At 36.1% G+C, this 22,076-nt stretch overlaps 1 protein-coding gene across 2 annotated transcripts in view; it reads left to right on the forward strand.

The window, feature by feature from the left end:
• SGTB (small glutamine rich tetratricopeptide repeat co-chaperone beta) overlaps positions 1-22,076 on the forward strand; it is a 47,810-nt gene that overhangs the window by 7,132 nt on the left and 18,602 nt on the right. For both annotated transcript variants that reach the window (XM_060009421.1, XM_060009420.1), the window contains exons 3-5: positions 3,416-3,519; positions 6,120-6,189; positions 9,995-10,094. In XM_060009421.1, the coding sequence (XP_059865404.1) occupies positions 3,416-3,519; positions 6,120-6,189; positions 9,995-10,094 (274 nt within the window). The remainder of the gene's footprint in view (positions 1-3,415; positions 3,520-6,119; positions 6,190-9,994; positions 10,095-22,076) is intronic.

The raw sequence follows: 22,076 nt of genomic DNA on the forward strand, positions 1-22,076 counted from the left end.
TGATAGGTGCTCAAAAAATATTTGTTCAATTGAATTGATGAATTGAATCAAGTGATCCTGGGCATCTCACTCATTTGGTCTGTATCTTAATTTCTAAGTCTGTTAGGTGGAGATCTCTGCCCCCTCTATCTAATAGATTTGTCAAGACAATTAGATTTGTCAAGAATTAGTGATGGCAGGTAATATAGCATATGGAAGCTTTAGTATAAAGTGCTATATAGATGGGATATGGTATTATTGAGAATTCTTCGCTTGTCCCTCTCCTTATCAGTACCAGACTATTATTGCTTGGTGTTAAAGTGGAGCAAAATTGTATATAGAATTTCTTTAGATTTTTATGATTTATTCCTGAGTATAACCTTCTGAAAGGAGGATCACATATAATAATCCCTGTTTCATAAATGAAAATCTTGAGGTAAAAGTAAGATAAATTATTGCACCCAGGTTATTCGATTTTTTTTCTAGATTAATAATGATAATGAGAGTCCTGAGTTCCAAGGCTGCGGTGGGTTTTTTCACTAAACCATTTATCTCTCTAAATATGTGTTAGTGTTGAACACTAAACATTTTGGCAGCAAGTTTATGTATCAAAACAATTGTGTTTACTTAATGTGGAATCTAAAATAGTCAAACGCATAGAAGCACAGAGCAGAATGGTGGTTGGCAGGGGCTGGGGTAAGAGGAAATGGGGAGGTAATGGTCAAAGGGTACAGAGTTTCAGTTATGCAAAATAAATAAGTTCTAGAGACCTACTGTTCAGCACAGTGCCTATAGCTAACTGGATTGTATACTGAAAATCTAGTAAGAGGGTAGATCTTACGTTAAGTGTTCTTAACACACACACACACACACACACACACACACCCTAATAAAGGGGACAAGAGGAAATGTTGGGAAGTGATGGGTATGTATATGTCTGTGGCCTTGATGGTGGTGACGGTTTCACGGGTGTATACTTATCCCCAAGCTTGCTGAGTTGTGTCCATTAAATATGTGCCGCTTCTTACATGTCAATCATACTTCAGTAAAGTGATTTTAAAACAAACGAACAATTGTGTTTAAAAAAAACCCAAAGAGCCACCTCCTTTAGTAATACTTGATTGTGTCTAGAATGTGCCAGATCTGTGTTCTAAGGTTAGTGGCAGCAGAGGTAAAGCAGCTGGACTGGATTGCCTCAACAAGTTAGAGTGTAAAAATCTCTCATATTTTTATGTGGACTTTTCCCCTGTCAGTGTGATGTTCCATACTCTGATTCTGGTTAAGGCCTCGGCTGGGTTCTATCCACCTTTCACAAGGCTGTGAATTAATGTTTTGGGGGGAATAAGTGCTCTCTTCTGCAGATTTTATTGTTTCTATTTCCTCTGAAATTAAACTGTTACTTCCACTGTAAACAAAGATGTAGATTAAATTTATTGAGCATCTATTATTTGCCAGGCTGTGTTAAAGTCAAAAGATAAGTAAAATGTAGGCCTTATCGTCAAGGAGACAGTCTAATATGGGAGACCGATGTTTTAAGTGCATATAATGTAGTATGTGTGATAAGTATGATACTAGAAACATGTACCAGCTAGATACATGGCACAGTAAATGACCAATATGGTAAGGAAAGAAAGATGCCGATCAAAAAGAAATTTATACATATACATACATGTATTATTATTAATAATAATTTATTTTTAATTAATTGTCTTCATGGCAATGAGAGTCTATTTTCTTATGGCCCAGTGTGTTTAGTAAAAGTACAACTGAAGTAAAAGAACAACTACTTAGCAAGGATAGAAAGGGAGAGAATGAGGGTTGGGTAAACAGTGCATTATTTTCTTTCTAAAAGACACTTTGACTTTTGGTAGTTGGTAACTCAGTTTGTTATTCAGTCCCTTTTCTAAGGAGAATTGATCTGTGGATAGTGACAGTAATAGTGTTTCTTTTATGACAGAGGTAATTTTCTCAGGACCATAATGTGTCTTTTAAAACTCATACACAAATGTAATTGGATCTATAATAAGTCAGAGTAAGACAGATACCCTATGATCTCTCTTATATGTAGAATCTAAAAAATAAATAATAATAATAATAAAAACCCAAGCTCATAGATACAGAGAACAGATTGGTGGTTGCCAGAGACAGGGAGTGGGGAATGGGAGAATGTGTGACCTGTTTTTAATTTTTGTTTTTGGTTGAAACAAACTGAATTAAAAAAAAAAAGTCATACACAAATGTAAGTGAATCTATTCCACACTGTCTAGAAGTACACTGGACACTTTGGCTACATCCCCATCTTGTTGAGCCAGAAGAGAATTCTTGTTCAAAGGAGAGCACTCTCAGGATAAGAATCTGCCTCCGTTCCCCTCAGTGAGGACTTGTAAAAAGGGCAGGATATGCCTTCTTCACTGTTTTTGCCCTAGTTTAGGCTCCTTGTTTGTTTAGGTCATTGATGTAGGAACCCATAAATGGGTTCCTGCTTTTTTGCTTCCATTTTCTCCCTCAGCTTCCCTCTCTAATTCATTCTCAGCATTCTTACTAGACTATACTTAACTAGTATTTTAGTTCTAAACACAAATCCAGTTATGTTGTTCTCCTTCACTAAAATCATTAATGGCTCTCCATTTGCCCATAGCATCAAATCCATGTCCTTTAAAAATATTATTTAAGGTGCCTTGTCATCCAGCGACAGACTCTGTTCTAGCATAATCGCCCACCATGTCTTTCCACCCAGTCTGTACCCTAGCCATACTGGTTATCTTGTCATACATCAATGTAGATGAGGCATCTGTCAACATTTAACATGCCGTGTACTTTACTTACTGTGTTTGTCTGCCTCCTCCTATTAAGGGTGAGCTTCATCACGTGGATCGTGATTTTTGTGTTAGGTTAACTGTTGTATCTCTACCACCTTATAACAGCACCTTTCACATAGTAGGTGCTTGGTAAATTTGCATGCCTGAATGAATTTTTAAAAGCCAAACTATTTTAACATAAGTAAGTACACCAGGATTAATATTTAGTGTTTCCTATGTGCCAAAGACTGTTTCTCTTACTATTTTTAATCAGGTTGAGAATTCTGTTTCTCACATTAAAAAAGATAGTTTTTAAAGTTTTATTCAAGATACTGGTAATGGGGAATATGTTGTTAATGACCTGCTTTAAAAAGAATATGATGTAATACATATACTGAGAAATTATATTCTAGGTAACATTTTTCTTTAAGTGAGGAATAAGAAACTAAGTTGTCTTCCCTCAATAGCTGGTCTATAAACAGAAATCTTTATGCAGATGAACCATTTAGTTTTCCATATGTTCTGTGATCAAAATGCTGAATTACCACAGATTGCAGAGAGCAGATTTCTACCAGAAAAAAAGGTTGTTTCTTTTTTTAGGTTGCTAATTTTTTTTCACTATTAAAATTTATTTCAAGTTGCAATTCAGTGCTTGGAGACAGTTTTTAAAATCAGCGCAGAAGATACACATCTAGCAGTTTCACAGCCTTTGACAGAAATGTTCACAAATTCCTTCTGTAAGGTAAGCTGTCTTTGTTTTCTCATTAGTATCTCATTTTCTAAGTATGACTGCAGTATTATGTTGGATTGTTAATATTTGAGGGGCCAGGCTTTAAGTAACTAACTTCTTCCTGGGTATAAGATAGTTGGTCCACATGGATGATTTGGGACCTAAAATATAACTTTTAATGTACTTTAGATTTTCATATTAGTAACTCTTCTCATCCTCTCACCTTCTTTTATATTTAATGATATATCGTAGTTGACTTCTTAAGTCCTTTACAGTATCCGGGTGTTTTTAGATTTCTGACATCTGAATTGATATTCCGCGAAAACATGAAATACAAGTTAAAAGTAAAAGTCTTAATGTTTAGGAAGAAACCATATAGAAGAGGAATCATCAGGAATTGCATCATCATTTTGAAGCAGATTTTATCAAATTTGGCCATTGATGGGGCTCTTTAAACAGGGAAAGGTTCAGGGTCAGTGTGCAAAACCAAGACTGAAATCCAAGTGTTCTGATCTCTGCTCCCTAGGACTGTTTACATGGTCTCTGGTTTCTGGCCTTTTCAGGAAATATGGACTATAAGGTTGAAAAATCTTAAGGCTAGTGAGTTTAGGGCCACAGGGGGTCTGCCCAGGTGGTTTTTCATTACATTTTGGTGCCACGTGAACCTCTTTTATTATTCTAACTCTGTATTCAAGCTTCAGTACAGAATGAGGAACTCAGGAGAGGAGCTGAAACATGCAGGGTATACTTCAACTTGGCAGGGACATGGCTGAGAATACCGCACAGACTGTTTTTAGAATTTGTTGGGAAGAGGTTCTTAGAGTTGCAATGAAAATGGTAATTTGGCAGTAAACTGCTCCCTCTTTTTATACTTGGAAAAAGGATAATACAGCTATACATTAATTCATCAAACAGATGAATTCTAATTATCTGACAAGATGCAAGGAGATAGTGGAATGTCTCCGTGGTCCTTTTGTTTTCTTTGGTTTCTGTGGTTCTTTCATTTTCTGAGCTTGTGGCATCCTTAGGGAGCCCTATTTCAGAGGCTGGACATGGCTATGGCAGAAGACGACCTTCTTTACTCTGAGATGCCCGAGAGGCTTGTGGGTGAGACGGCACTTGGATTTGCTCACTCTTTAGCTCCTGTTATCATTGACTAGTACTGAAGAGATCAATACTTCTTTTTTTCCTCCTAGGAAGCTCAGATTGATTGAATAGAGCTCTTTTTTTCTTCTTCTATTTCTCTCTGATTGTACTTAATTGTAAAAATTTGTTGCTTACTATTTTAAAAATATAGTTTCTTAAAACTGGCTCCAGGGCTTCCCTGGTGGTGCAGTGGTTCAGTGTCCGCCTGCCGATGCAGGGGACGCAGGTTCATGTCCTGGTCCGGGAAGATTCCCACATGCTGCGGAGCGGCTAGGCCCGTGAGCCATGGCCGCTGAGCCTGCGCGTCCGGAGCCTGTGCTCCGCAACAGAGAGAGAGGCCACAACAGTGAGAGGCCCGCGTACCGCAAAAAATAAATAAATAAATATGGTACATAGGTATATTGACTACAAATTATACTTTTTTGAAAATTATAAACATTTATGAACTTCGGAGTCAAGTTTAACAACAACACAATTTAAAAAGAATCTTCCAAAAATGGAAAAATATGCTGTTTCCAGTGCCACTCAAGACATTTCTAAATTTTCATTTAGTTTTCATAAGCACTTTGGTTTGAACCTTATTGAAAAAGAGGTTTGAGGATGATAGTAGGTGCTAAAAACAGGAATCTTATACTGCTTATTATCTTTTTTTTTTTTTGCTTTACGCGGGGCTCTCACTGTTGTGGCCTCTCCCGTTGCGGAGCACAGGCTCCAGACACGCAGGCTCAGCGGCGATGGCTCACGGGCCCAGCTGCTCCGCGGCATGTGGGATCTTCCTGGACTGGGGCATGAACCTGTGTCCCCTGCATCGGCAGGCAGACTGTCAACCACTGCGCCACCAGGGAAGCCCATGCTTATTATCTTAATGAGGAAATAAATCTATGACCATTATTTTAAAAACTTTGGACAATATGAAAGGATATAAAGAAGAGACTGAAAATCCTACTTCCAAATATTCCTACTGTTAACCTTTTGTGTATACCTATCCAGTCTTTGATTTTCAGCCTGTGTGCATGTGAATGTATGTGCATATATTTAAACAATAAGATCATATTATAAATGCTTTTTTTGGTACCTGTGGATTTGACTTCTCATAGGATATTAACATTATGTTTCAAAATTTTCACTAAATAATCCTTTGAGCATAATTCTATTACTACTCTTTGTATACTGATTCTGTTTTTGTTTATGAAGTAGGATTTCTAGATACAGTGAAAGCAAGTAAAAAAAATTGATTCACAGTTGCCCGTTTTTTTCTAGAAAAAATTCCACATATTTGTTTTTCTAATAAAAGTATGTTGGGGGACTTTTTCCCTATTTCTTGCAGACAGTGTTATTTAGATGTTAGATGTCATGACATAGATTTACAGATGATGTACTAAATAATTATTACTTTAATTTATAGTTCTCTGGGATGACTCTTTATGTAGCTAAATGGAAGTACATTGTATTTTATTTAATTTCAGAATGACATTCTGCCTCTCTCAAACTCAGTGCCTGAAGATGTGGGAAAAGCTGACCAATTAAAAGATGAAGGTGAATATTTCATAGAAAAATTACTTAGTAAAGCTTTCTGAAACTCTAGGGAAAGTGACTCTGTCACCCAATAAGATTCTGGTTTGTACTGCCAAGACGGGGTTGTCGTAAGTCCTTGTGGCATTTGTGAAACAGAAATGAGCCTGGAAATAGAGAATGGCTTGTGAACAATATAGGTATGGCTTGCTTCAAGAGAAGCAGATCTGTTGTGAGTAAAACTTGCAAAACAAGTCACTGAAGGGTTGATTATTTGCAACTGTATTTGCTGTGTGTACTCTAGGATCCCAGATTCTTTATGCTTAATCAAAGACATGAAAATGATTTTCAGTATTATTTTTAACTTTTGTATATTTAGCATTTTTGAGTTCTTTGAAATTTAATATATGTATATGGCAGTTAAGGATTTATTAACTAGCACACATGATTACTGTTATTAAATTTTCTAATAGTGACTATTGAAGCATACTTGATTTTAATAAATAAGTCACCATTGAGGATCTGTGTTCAGTTTTTATATCATGTCAGTTTTGTTGAGCTATAGAGGCAAGCCAGGTCAGGCCTACAAGATTTGTACTAAGGAGCTGTAGGGCAGAGTCCTGATCTTTACCAGTGAATGAGAGCCAACAAAGACCCTGTCCTATAGGCAGAGAGTTATTAGGGAATGTGCAATGTTCTGAAGCTGTACACAAATGGTTCAGAACCATTTTCTGGCCTTTTCTTTAGTTTATACTCTGAAGAAGGCAGTTGAGTTTTTTCTTTAAAAAATTGGTTGTTGTGTAAAAAGGTAGATATGGAAAAGAGTATGCTTTTCCTATTCCTCGGGCATGGTCCTTTCTATTAGGTCTATAAATTACACTATATCACTGCTTTTAATGGCTGCATAGTGTTCCATGGTACTGTTAGACCATGATTTACTTACCTAGACAGATAATTTTGTAATCCTAAGTAAAGCTGTCTTAATATCTTTGTCTATATTTATTTTCACTATTGTGTGATTATCTTCTTTGGATTACATTAGAAAATGCTGTGTTTCCTACAAATAGACTGGTTTCAGTTTTCAATTTTTTATTTCTTCTAAGAAATCTTATCACTACAGTGACTTAAAATTTTAGAATTAGGACTTTCGTAAATTACATGTAAAATAAAGTAACCAGATCCTCATTGTCATTTGAATTATAGTATTCTCCAAAGAATTTGCATTTGAACTATCCAGATACAAATGCATTTTTCATATATTATTCTCACTGAAACAATTTAATCTGATGTTTCTTTTTCCTTCTACTTAGACTTTTGTAGTGTGTGAAATCCTCAGTGATGTAATATATGCTCCACTAACATTTTGCTTTTGCAGCTCTCTTGTTTTAGCTCTAGTACTAAATGGCAAATTGAAATTTTATTTTTGTCCCTCATATTTACTCCCTCTGCATGGCAGAACATTGGGAGACTGCATTCCCTGTAGAGTTTGTTTTGATATAATGAATGTTAGTAAGTTGAGGGTTGGAAGGAGATGCAGAATGAGGCTCATTTACTCTGGCAGCATGGGTAAACGGAATTACTTACTGCTTGTGGTTTTAACCAAAAGCTCTTAATCTTTGTTTTCACTAAGACATGTCACATCTAAGACATGTTACACATAAAGTTAAAGCAATTGTCATACAGATTTTGCTATTCGTGTGAAAACAAATGGCCACGGTAGACTGTCAAGCATAGGGTTATTACAGGCTGCATGTTATACTTACCTGTGTTAATCAGGGCTTCTGGCCAGCTAGTACCTTCCTGGAAGGTTGCTTTCAAATATTTTTGTGTGCTTTGCTTCTGAAGAGCTGCAATAAGATCAGACAAAACCAAGAAGGGTTCATTGCTGTAATTCCCTGCCATGTCACAGAAGTAAAGGCATATCTCAAAGGGTTGTCTTGAGGATTAAAGGAGACAGGAGAGTTCTGTGTATAAATATAGAGTGCTGTGCAGTGCCTAGTTATATTTATCTTCACAAATATCTGTGTCCTGAGTTTTTGTATATTGAATATTTTCTGACTTGAAGCTTTTTATCATTAATATCGCTATATATATATTTAGTATCTGTACACTTAGTGTGGTTTACGGGAAAAGACATACACTAGGTTTTACTACTACCCAAGAAATGCCATCCCAAGGCAAAAAGACCCAATGGCAACAAGAAAATCCACGTAACCCAGAGAATTTAAATCTTTTACATGGAAGAAGCAAATCTATTTAAGTACTGAGGCTAATGTAGTTAATTTCTTGCTCAATCATAAAAGCTATGTAACCTTTTGGCTTCATTTCTTTTTGGGGGTGGAGATGTAAATTAATTTTTTTAGCTTTAAAAATACAGCTTTATTGAGCTATAATTGACGCACCATGCGATTTACTGTAACATGTATGAATTCATTGGTTTTTAGTATGTACACAGAGTTGTGTAGCCATCACCACAATTTTAGAACATTTTATCATCCCAAAGAGAAATTATGTAGAAATCACTTTTTATATTCATTTAGCAATCACTCTTTATATTCATTTCTGCTTCTTAATTTGAAGTAACGTTTGTATGATTTTAGGTACTCTTATCTACATGTCTTTCCTTTAATCTTACTGTTATCTGCAAATTTACACTCTCCTCCCATTAAGTAGCTAAGAAAACAAGGCTAATAGGAGAGCTTCTGGTTCAGAGAAAGCTGGAAGGAATAATAGAGGCTTTTGAGATGTAAACAATTCCTCGTAATCCCAGTGTTTTAAAAATTTCAATTTTGAGCATTGGTTCTTATTAGTGATCATGACACTTTTTTTCTGTTTAATGGATTACAGAAGATAGCCACAAGAAATCCCTTATTTTGCCGACCAGTCGTTAATGTAGCTAAATTATTGCCAGATGTGTCTGCAGAAGCCCTTCCTGAAGATCAGTATGCTGTGGGCTAGCTGTGGTATCTGAAATTCTGTCTTTCTAGAAATTAATCTCCAATAATCTTCTTTAAGAGAGAATCTATCTCTGGAAGGGATAGCACATAAAAATATCTGCCAATGACATTGACATGAGTAGTTTTACTAGCTTACCCTCACCACATGTTCTGAGGGCTTGCTCATCATCAGGTGCATGTTTTGACAGGGAAGGAATGGAGGACCAGGTCCAGACTGAGATAGTGATTGTGGAGGGTGGTCCACCTGGAATGGGGTGGGGCAGCTCTAATAGGAAAGAGAGAGATGAAGATAAGGAAGGTGATTAGGTTTTGCCAAGAGGTAATCATAATTGTTACACTTACTTATTGAAGTCTGGTTTTATAAGATATTAAAAGATTAATTTTGTTTTTCATCTTTATTGGAGTACAGTTGCTTTACAATGGTGTGTTAGTTTCTGCTTTATAACAAAGTGAATCAGTTATACATATGTTCCCATATCTCTTCCCTCTTGCATCTCCCTCCCTCCCACCCTCCCTATCCCACCCCTCCAGGTGGTCACAAAGCACCGAGCTGATCTCCCTGTGCTATGCGGCTGCTTCCCACTAGCTATCTATTTTACGTTTGGTAGTGTATAGAGTTTTTAAAAAATTAATTTTTGAGAGTGGTATGGTCAAAGATTAATTTTTTAAAGACTCTCCGTTGTTAAAAATCATTCAAACACAGTGAAAGCTAACGGGTATCAACTCTATAGTACAATACAAAATTTATTTCCAGTATGAATGAAAAATCATGTTGCTGACCTTCGTATTACTGTAGTTTCTATGATTAAAATTTATCTTCCAGACTTTTTTTTTCTGTATATTGTACTTACTGTACCTATTGGTTATTTTAGGCAATAACCACATGAAAGAAGAAAATTATGCTGCTGCAGTGGATTGTTACACACAGGCGATAGAATTGGATCCAAATAATGCAGTTTATTATTGTAACAGGTAAACTGGCACTGTTGTGGCAGGTTTACAGTTGTTAAACATTTGCATTAATAGCTCTGAAGGAGTTTTTTATAGCTCCGTAAAATTTGTTTTTTTTATTTAGAAAATTTTGAACGTTTGGAAACATATAAAAGAAGGAAAAAATAAGCTCATAAATTTACCACTTAGAGGCAACCACTGTTACTAATAACCTTTTGGCATATGTTGTTTGATGTAAGAGTAATCAATTTCAGATTAATCTTTATTCACTAGGCATATCACAAACACGTTCTTATTTTATTTAAATCCTTCATAAACATTATTTAAATGAATACAAATTAGTCTATCATTACCTCTTAATCTTTTTTATATATCTAGCACCTTTCATTGTGGCTGGCAAACAAGCAGTATTATTTTTTAATAAATTGATAGATGTACCTTACTTTGCCTTACTTTGCTTTGTCCTACTGGTGGACATTGAAGGTATCCCTTTTTTTTTCAATATTATAAAGCTGCAATGAACATCTTTGTTTCTAATATTATTTTCTGGACTTAAGATTTTCTAGACTTTGTATCTATCCTTGGAAATGCACTCAGTTGGTCTAACAGTATAAACATTTAAAAATTTATTGATGCTAATTTCAAAATTGTTCCGGCTTCTTTGAAAATATTTTGAAAATTCTTTTCTTCCCCTAGGATATGTGAGTGTATCTGTTTTTACCACACCCTTATCAGCACTAAGTACTTGAATTATTATTTATTATTGTTAATTTAATATTATTCTTATTTTAATAGCGATTTGTAATTTACATTTAATTACTGGTGAGGTTGGGCATTTTTCAAATGTTGGCCATTTGTGTTTTTTTTTTTCTCTCTAAATTATTTGTACCTGTGCCAGGCCTCATCCTGTTTGACCTCAGACATTTCTTCCCTTCCCTCTTCTGCCCTTTTTAACAGAGGGTCTGACCCCTGCAGGCTATGTTTCCCAGGCTCCTTTGACACCTGGGTTTTGTCTGTGTTCAGCCGTGGGAGGTACTGGCAGGAGATTGGAGGGCAGAAGGAAGGCAGAAGTTGGGTATTTCTTCCCCTCTTTTTACATCAGGGTGTTTATCCAGCAGGGGCTGCTTCTCCTCCTTGTCTCCAGCTCCCACCCAAGACACCCGCTATGGTCCCAGCTTTTTCCAGGTGACATTGGGTTTTGGGCTCTGCACTCTGTTCTGTCTTAGGGACGGTAACGGTTTCCTGCTGTTGCTAATCTCTGCATTGATGCACAACCCCCTGTTTGGCATCTCAGCTCTTCCATCAGCTATGTAATGAATTCCCTGCACTAAATTTTTTAAATATTAAAATTCCAATAGAACTTTCTGCAGTGATGGAAATGTTCTGTATCTGCATTGTCCAGTACAGTAGCCACTAACCACAGTGGCTGTTAAGAACTTGAAATGTGGCTAGTGCAATGGAGAAACTAAAATTTTAATGGTTAATTAATTTAAGGTCAATTTAAATTAATTAAATTTAAATAGCCATATGTGGCTTGTGGCTGCTGTACTGGACACCATAGCTCTATATTAAAGATAAAATCCCTTTGTCCTAATTGCATAGCTTATTGTTTGCCTTTTAATGTTTTTCATATGTAAAAGTTTTAAATATTTATGCAGACAAATTTGTTTATCTTTTCTTTTGCATTTTATTACAGTGTTTTTAGGCTGAAAGTTCTCTGCATTTACAGACTTGGCAAATAACTTTTATTTTTTCCTTTACATTTAAATTTTGTCATGCCAAGTCTATTTTAATCAATCTGAAGCTTTTTATGACAGATTTATAAAAATTACCTTTTATTATATAGTAAGTTCTTAGATTTGAAAGAGATCTTCAGGTTAATTTGGTCCAATCTTTCATTGAGTTATTTTTATCATATTTAGGGTATTCATACCCTTATAAGATAGTCCCTTCTCTCCCACCTTTTCTTTTGTGGTTATATCTGTTAGAAAAGTCTTCCTTGACACTGATTTTGTTTCCCTGAAGCTCCTGTAGCTTCTCTCAATTGACTTTATTTTTATTCTTATGGACAGTTATAGAATAAGTGTGACTCTTCTTTTTCATGACAGTACCTTACATTTTGAAGTTTGCTACTGTGTTCATTTAATTCTTTTCTCCACATCAAATGTTCACAGCTTTTTCCATTGTACCTCACATAGGTCAGTTTTAAATCTTACACTTTTGTTCTAAACTTGTTCCAGGTTACCTGTGTCTTTACTCTGTAGTTCCCAGAAGTTAGCACAGCATATCTGGCATTGGTCTGACTAGAACAGACTTGTAGAGTGCTCATTTAACCTACTTCTAGATAATGTAGTTATATATTAGTGTTTTGTAGCATTATCTATTAAATTTATATTTTGCTTTGGTTTTATTAAAGCCTGTCCTTTTTCACACACTCTCTCTCCCCTGCCACTCAGTCATACATTCATTTGACAGGTTCTTGCCCAACACCTGCTGTGCACCAGTGTTGTCACAGGAGGTAAAGTTGGTTGTTTGGACTCAAATGCAGTATCTTATATTTTATCCCTATGGGATTTTATCTTGTTAGTCTTTTATTTATATGTCCCTAATCGTTTGGGATAAATTGTGAAGTACTATATTTGCTTTTGCTCCTAGCTTCATGTCAACCACAAACTTGACAAGAGCACCCTATATGACATTGTATCAGTTACAGAGTCAACTAGGGGAACAGTCATGGGGAAGTGGTTAAGAGCAGGGGTTCTGACCCACACTCTTTGGATTCTAATTTCTGGCTCTTCCACTTACATGTATGTGACCTCGAGCAAATTATCCTAACATCTTAGTTTCCCCATTGGTATAATGTGGATAATAGTATTTATCTCATCGCATTGTTGTCAAGATCAAATAGTTAATATATATAAAGTGCTAGGAAAGTGTCTAGTAAAGAGTATTGTACACAGCAGTAGCTATTATCATTATTATTTATGCAATCTGGGGTTTTTGCCTTAATCAGATTATGAAGAGAGATCCAAATTTATCAGGGTCCAAATACATTGTCAATTGTTTTTCTCTGAGTTACCAGTCTGTCTGGTGGTAATCCCGATAAAATAGAAAGGAAATGATGTTAGCCTCATAGGACTTGTTCTGAATTAATCTAATGTTATTTTCCTTCTTTTTTTTTTTTTATCTCTAACATTTTTTTCGTGAAGATTTAGAAAAATCAAAGAGGTTTACAGTGAATATGCATATATCCACACCAAGATTTTGCCATTAATATTTTAGTATATTTGCTATATCAATATTTATTCATCTGTCTGTGCCTATCTTATTTTTGATGCATTTCAAGGTAAATTGCAGCCATCAGTACACTTTCCCCCTAAATATTTTAGTATGCATGTCATTGACTACAGTTCAATATTTTACATTCTTTTCTTTTGAGGTAAAATTTACATGCAATAAAAAGCACAGATCTCAACTGTATGTTCACTAAATTTTGACAAATGCATACACCTGTATAACTTACCACCCCTATCAAGATAGTGAAGATTACCACCCGGGAAGTTTTCCCTGCCCCTTCAGAGTCAGTTGCCTAAAACACTCGCCAGAGAAAACCACTGTTTTGTTTTGTTTTGTTTTTCCACCATAGATTAGATTTGTCTCTGTTAGAATTTCACATAAAAGGAATCATACTATGTATACCCTTGTGTGTGAGACCTTTTTTACTTGACATAATGGTTTTGACATTCAGTCCTGTTGTTGCCTGGGTCTTTTTTTTAAACTGCTCAGTATTGGTTGTTTGAACGCATCACCGTTTGTTTAGGCGTTTTCCTATTCATAGGCACCCAGGCTGCCTTTAGTTGTTGTTGTTTTTGTTTTTTGTATTTTGTCCAGAATTTAGAGTTGTTATTTCTGGAAGCATTGGATCCATAAGGAATTTAGTTGGCCATACTGAAAACCTACATTTTCTCTCTTCACATACATACACAAACACACACACACACACACACAAACACACACACACACAAATCACTTTGTTAATCTGTTCTAATAATCCAGCTCAGAAAAATAGAAAATCCAAAAAATTTGTGGAGAATTAATTTCCCAAGCTCTGCTTTTATGTTTGGATTTTATTCTCTGTAATAAGATGACTAGACATGTTTTCATTTAGCATATGAAATCTTGAAATAAATACATTGAATACTGCACAGAATGCTATGACCAGGTGTAAATGTTATCAGAAAATTGATTATTTATAGAGCTCCGTAAGCCATATACTTTTAACTATGAATATGATGAATCTGAGCCTAGATAAATCATTTATTTTTAATGAGATTAGTGTTTGTTAATAGTCGCATGTCCACTAGTACAGTATTAGAAGAGATTCTTGGCAGTACTTGTACTTGCTTTTCATTTAATTATTGTTAAATTGAAATGAATAATTATGCTTTTTTGCATTTAAATAGTATCTTCTTCCCTGAGGAGTTCAGTAATAGAGTATGCAATTTAATATTAAATAATTAGAAAAGTTTATTTGCAAATATTAAATAAAGCTTTAGGAATTTTTTTTAGACTCAAGCGGTTATAAATACCTCAATAGCCTGTAGTTTGCCAGCTACCCCTTGCCATTTTTCTTAGCCAGCTGACTGCCATGAGTTGGAAGCTCAGAATAGCAGATCTAAATCTTTCTTTTGATATTCATTTTCACAGTTTATTACTAATCAAAATATTGTTTGCATATTAAACTTGCTAGGATGAACCAAAGTTTACTTTTTATAGAAGTGACTTTTTTATTTGATTAGAGAACAATAAATTGGTATATTTCTTAAGCATGAATCTTTCTTTTCTAGACTTAATCTTCTATTTTGGGCTTTTAGGATCCTAATGATGCTTTAGGCTCAGCTCAGATACCAGGACAACATGAGTCCTTCCTTGAAAAACTATTATTTAGTTTTGCTTTTATTCTATGTTCCTAGCACTATGATATATAACACTTATATAAGTTTATCATATATGTTCTGCCTTATAATTATATGCATACTTGTTTTATTTCTTCAGCTGAAGGGCAGAGATTGCATCTTGTATCTATTCGTATTCCCTGTAGTACCTAGCACTGTGCCTCACAAGAGTTCAGCCAATTTTTTTTGGATGCATGGAAGGCTATAGAAGAAATATAAGAAATTTCCGGTGATGTTGAAGTGACCAGACACTCAAATTAACACTTGTATACATAAAACAACAAATGATTTATAGGTCTAAAATATTTCCAAGTATTTTATAATATGAAATGATATTTCATATTAAACTCGCTAGTTTTCCATGTCTTCCGTCCCTAAACAGTACAGATCTTCCTCGACTTATGATGTTACATCCCGATAAACTTGAAAATGTCATAAGTCGAAAATGCATTTAATACCCCTAACCTACTGACAGCTTAGCCTAGCCTATCTTAAATATGCTCAGAACACTTACATTAGCCTCACAGTTGGGCAGAATCATCTAACACAAAGCCTATTTTATAATAAAGTGTTGAATGTCTTGTGTAATTTATTGAATACTGTACTGAAAGTGAAAAGCAGAATGGTTGCATGGGTACAGAATGATTGTAAGTGTGTCATTGTTTACCCTCGTGATTGCATGGTTGACTGGGAAATGCAGCTCGCTGCCACTGCCCAGCATCACGAGGGAGAATCATGCCACTTATCACTAGCCCTGGAAAAGATCAACCTTCAAAATTTGGAGTATAGTTTCTACTGTATGAGTATTGCTTTTGCACCATCGTAAAGTCAAAAAATTGTAAGTTAAGCCATTGTAAGTCAGGGCCCATCTGTATTCTTATAGGTATTTCTTTTGTACAGCCTCATTGCTGAATACATTACCTTACACAGAATCATCTCCTGTTTCTGGGATGGATAGGTGGTTCAATGACTGAGTCCATAAATGGAATTAAAGATATTGGGAAAGAGAGTGCATGATGGAAAGAATTTGTCTGGAAGGCCTCTCACGTGATGGGGAATTTGAATTGAAGGTGGATTTGGTGGACAGGTAGAACTGGGATAAACAGAGGGGAGGGGAAGGCATTTTAGGTTGTAGAGCGTAGTTTAAAAGGCAAAATTAGGAAGCATCAGGGCATTGTACCAAGGAATGCTGGTGACAGTGTGAGCTCTCAGAAAGATGGGAACAGAGACCTCATTGTTTTGCATTTTGTTTTCTTCCACCTCCATAAGCAGCATATAGTCATTGGGTTCAGTGGGACTTGACTTTGGTTTGTTGAACTTAGAGTTGAATCTTAGTTCAGCCACTAACTAGCTGTGTGACCTTGGGTAGCCACTAAACCTTTCTGAGCCTCAATTTCCTCACTTGTAAAATAGAGATAATACTAACCACTTTCACAGGGTAGTTGTGAAGAGTAATGATATGTGTGTGTGTATGTGTATATATATATATATATATATATATATATATATATGTCATAGTTCTAGGCTTTCAATATTTGTTTCTTTCAAAAACAATGTAATTCCTAGTTGTAGGAGTAGGCTTTTGCTATAATTTATTTATATGTGATATACAGTATGGGAAATGTTAGGTACCTGTAAATTTTTTTTGCCTTATTTCCTATAAAAACAGAGCACAAGTTATATTCATGCTCTCGCTCTAACAAGGTAAAGAAAGCGAGGGTGTCTGAAAACATGATGACTCTGACTGTTTTGTTCTGCTGGAGTTTCATTAGTTATGCCCTGTTAACTAGACAGCAGGGTCAGAGAGAGCAGACCACATTGTTATTCAGTTCAGACACTGGCGTGTTTGGCTGCATCTCACAGGAGCTTCAAATATAGCCTGATTTCTCTTCCCTTTCCTGGATGCAGATTCAGACGCCTCTCCTCTTTTGTGACCTGCACATTCTGCTTTCATCCCAGCTTGCAGTTTGTGATCTAAAGCTAAAGCTATCAGTATTGAAACATAGTCATACTCTTTCCTTCTGCCCACTTGTCTTTCTGGGTCTGATTCTCCCTGCTTTATTTCTGTTTTATTATCAGTATCAGAAGCTAAATATCAGGGAGTCTTCCTCTTTGTTTCCCTTTTCCATATACCTCCCAAATAGCTCATTTGTTCCCTCTTTCATTTCCATCCAGATTCTTAACTTTTGCTAAACTAGTGCAATAGTAACTTCAGTTGGCTTCCCGTTTCTACTTGCAGTCTCCACTCCAGTCTTCTGTCAAAATGATCATTCTAAAATATGAAATTAATTGTCTGACTCTTGCTCTCTGTTTGCTAGTTCCAAATACCGTGATCAGATTTAAGCTCTTCTGGATGATACATCAGATCTTTTATAATATAAGCTCTCTCTTTTCTTTTAACTTTATTATCCTCACTCTTCTTCTTACCCCATTCCTCTCCTCTGCTCTCTATGCCCATGTAATGTGAAATTTACTGATTTCCTAAAAATGCCGTGTTGGGACATCTCTTCATACTTTTATGTGCTTCTTTATCTGCATAGAATATTTCCTACCTTATCTAATTGGGCAAATTCCTGTCATCCTTCAAGACCCTGTTAGATGTTGCATCTTTTGGGAAGACTTTCTTAATTTCTTCTCTCTTCAACCTCCCCTTCCCTGCCATGCCCTATGGAGTGGTGCTGTTCAATATGGTAGCTTCTATCCACATTCGGCTGTTCAAATGTAAATTAATTACAATAAATAAAATAAAAAATTCAGTTCCTCAATTGCAGTAGCATATTTCCAGTGCTCTTTAGTCACATGTGGCTAGGGACTGCTGTATTGGATAGCACAGGTAAAGAACTTGTCTATCACAGAAAGTTCTATTGACAGCTCTGCATACAGTTAACCATATCTTTCTCTGTGTTGCCTCTTTCTTTGATGTCTCCACTGTTGCACTTATCATACCATTTATTTATTTACATGTCTGTTTCCCTATTAGACAGTGAATGTTTGAGGGCAAAGATATACCCTCTTCATTTCTGTATACTTGATTTTGAGCTGGATTTAGCATATTGCAGGTGTTCAACAAAATTTTGAGTTGAATTGATTCAGTGAATTTTAGAAGGGAGAATTGCCTCTACTTGAAGACTTCTAATGGTGAAACAGTCACATGGCAGCATGTTGCATATATATATTCACAAATAATACATATTTATTATATATAATAATTTTATATGATATATATTTATTTAGGGAAACAAATTTCAACATATTTTAAACCTATTTAAACTTACTGGAAGAGAAATACAATGAACATCCATATATGTTTACCCTAGAGTCAATAGTAGCTAATACTTTGCTGTGTTTACTTCCTCTCTCTTTCTTGCTCTCTGTCTCTCTACAAGGGTGTGTGTGTGTGTGTGTGTGTATGTGTGTACACACATATAAAATTTTCTTGCTGATCCCAAATACTTTAGTTATATCTCCTAAGACGTACCCTGCATAACTACCCTACCATTCACATGTAAGAAAATTAGCATTAATTTTCTAATTAATTTCATTAGTATTGAAATTTCTCCACTTGTCCCCCAAATACCATCTATAGCTATGTTTTTCGATCCAGAATCCAATCAAGGACTACACGTTGCATTTTGATATATCACTTTAGTCTCTTTTAATCTAGAAAGTATTCCTGTCTTTTTTGGTTGTTTATTTTTCATGACATAGACTTTTCCAAAGAGTTAAGGCCAGTGATTTTATAGAATATGTCGTATTCTGGATATGTGTGATGGCTTCCTCATGATTAAATTTAGGTTACATTTTGGCATGAAGCCTACATAAATAATTTGTATACCATTTATTGCATTATATTAGGAGGTCCATAATTTCAAACTGTCCCACTGATGGTGATTCTGAAATTTATATCTTAAGGTGGTGACTACTATATCTTTCTATTACTCCTTTTATAATTAAAAATAATGTATGAGGGCTTCCCTGGTGGCGCAGTGGTTGAGAGTCCACCTGCCGATGCAGGGGACACGGGTTCGTGCCCTGGTCCGGGAAGATCCCACATGCCGCCGAGCGGTTGGGCCCGTGAGCCATGGCCACTGACCCTGCGCGTCCAGAGCCTGTGCTTCACAACGGGAGAGGCCACAACAGTGAGAGGCCCGCGTACTGCAAAAAAAAAAAAAAAAAAAAAAAAGAGTGAGGAGCTTCCCTAAGATGGCTGAATAGGAAGACCCTGAACTCGCCTCCTCCCATAGGCACACCCAAATTAGAACTGCTTACAGAGCAAATATCTAGGAGGATGACCTGAAGACTAGCAGAAAAGATTTTCCACAACTGAAGATACGAAGAAGGAGCCACATTGAGGAGGGGCAGAGATGTGGTATAGGCAGGATACACAACCTCAGGTTGATGACCCACAGACAAGAAAGATACTTCAAGTGCAGATGTCCTCCTCAAGGAGTGAGGAGTCCAAGCTCCACCTTGTGTTCCTCAGCCTAGAGGTTCTGAACCAGGAAGGCGAGTCCCCAGAAAGTCTGGCTTTGAAAACTACCAGGGCTTACATTTGGGAGAGCTGGAGGGCTGTAGGAAAGAGGGACTCCACTCTTACTGGGCACATGCAAAATCTAACACCCTCAGGGTCCCAGTGCAGAGGCAGTAGTTTGAAAGGAGCCTGGGTTAGACCCACCTGATGGTCTTAGAGAGCCTCCCAGAGAGACAGGAGGCAACTGTCTGTCTGGGGACAGAGACACTGGCAGCAGCCATTTTGGGGAGCTTGTTCTACTGTGATGAGACTGGCACTGGGAAGTGCCATTTTGGAATCCTCCCTCCAGCCTGTTAATGCTGGAGGCTAGCACTGCCTACCAGCATGCCCACAGTAGTCAGCCCACCACAATAGAAGAGTGCCCACGGCCCACATAGAGGGCACTCTTAGCTCATATAGCCTGGCGATCAGAAGGGAGCATGATGTTGGGCCCCATAGCACATCTCCTACATAAAGCTACTTCTCCAAGATTGGGAGATATAAGTGACCTACCTAATACATAGAAATAAGCAGAGAGAATTAGGCAAAATGAGGAGACGAATATGTTCCAAACAAAGGAACAAGACAAAACCTCAAAAAAAGAACTAAACGAAGTGGAGATAAGCAATCTACATGATAAAGAATTCAAGGTAATTATCATAAAGATGCTTACTGCACTTGGGAGAAGAATGGATGAACACAATGAGAATTTCAACAAAGACTTAGAAAATATAAAAGAATGAAACAGTTGAATAATAAAATACAATAACTAGAATAAAAAATACATTAGAAAGAATCAACAATAAATTAGATGATAAAGAAAAATGGATCAGCAATCTGAAAGACAGAGTAGTGCAAATCACCCAAGCTGAACAGGAAAAGAGAAAAAAATAATTTAAAAAAATGAGGATAGTTTAAGGTACAATCAAGTGTACTAACATTTGCATTAAAGGGGTACAAGAAGGAAAAGAGAGAGGGAAGGGGGCAGGTAACTTATTTGAAGAAATAAGTTAGCTGAAAATTTCCCTAACCTGGGGAAGGAAACAGGAAAGAAACAGGTCCAGGAAGCACAGAGTCCCAAACAACATGAACCCAAAGAAATTCACAGCAAGACACATTATAAATAAAATGGCAGAAAATAAAGGTAGAGGGAGAATCTTAAAAGCAACAAGAGAAGCTACTAGTTACATACAATGGAACTCCCATAAGGTTATGAGCTGCCTTTTCAGCACAAACTTTGCAGGCCAGAAGGGAGTGGCATGATATATTCAAAGTGCTGAAAGGAAAAAAACCTACAACCAAGAATACTTAGCAAGATTATCATTCAGAATTGAAGGAGAGATAAAAAGAGTTTTACAGACAAGCAAAGATAAAAGAGTTCAGCACTACTAAACTGGCTTTACAAGAAATGTTAAAGGGACTGCTCTAAGTGGAAAAGAAAAGGCCACAACTAGAAATATGAAAATTATGAAAGGAAAAATCTCATTGGTATAGGCAAACACACACGAAAGGTAGTGGATCAGCAGTCTATAGAGCTACTATGAAGCTTAAAAGACAAAAGTAGTAAAATTATCTATATCTAAGTTACTTAAGTGAATCACAAAAAGATGTAAAATATGACATCCAAAACATCAAATGTTGGTGGAGAGGATTAAAAATGTAGTGCTTTTAGAACGCACTTGAACTTAAGCAACCATCAACTTAAAATAGACTACAGTGTACAAAGGTTGTTGTATATGAACCTCGTGGTAAACACAAACAAAAAACCTATACAGATATAAAAAAATTAAAAGGAATAAAGACACAACACTAAAGAAAGCAATCATATCACAAGGAAAGAGAATAAGAGAAGAAAAAAGAAACAGGAACTACAAATACAACTAGAAAACAATTAACAAAATGGCAGTAAGTACGTACCTATCAATAATTACTTTAAATGTAAGTGGACTCTGTGCTCCAGTCAGAAGACTTAGGGTGGCTAAATAGAGAAAAGAACAAGACCCATATACATGCTGCCTACAAGAGACTCAATTCACATATAAAAACACACACAGACTGAAAGTGAAGGGATGGCAAAAGGTATTCAATGAAAATGGAAATGAAAAGAAAGTTGGGGTAGTAATACAAATGCAAGACAAAATAGACTTTAATACAAAGGCTGTAACTAGAGACAGGAAAGGACATTACATAACGATAAAGAAATCAACCCACCAAGAAGATATAATTGTGAATATATATGCACCCAACATAGGAGCACCTAAATTCATAATGTAAATATTAACATAAAGGGAGAAATTGTTAGTAATACAATAATAGTAGAGGACTTTAACACCCCACTTACATCAATGGACAGATCATCCAGACAGAAAATAAGGAAACACTGGCCTTAAGTGACATATTAGACCAGATAAACTTAAATGATATATATAGAACACTCCATCCAAAAGCAGCAGAATACACATTCTTTTCAAGTGCACATGGAACATTCTCCAGGCTAGGCCACAAAACAAGTCTCAGTAAATTTAACAAACTTGAAAT

This window comes from Delphinus delphis, chromosome 3, assembly GCF_949987515.2.
Source record: "Delphinus delphis chromosome 3, mDelDel1.2, whole genome shotgun sequence".
NCBI classification, from domain to species: Eukaryota; Metazoa; Chordata; class Mammalia; order Artiodactyla; family Delphinidae; genus Delphinus; species Delphinus delphis.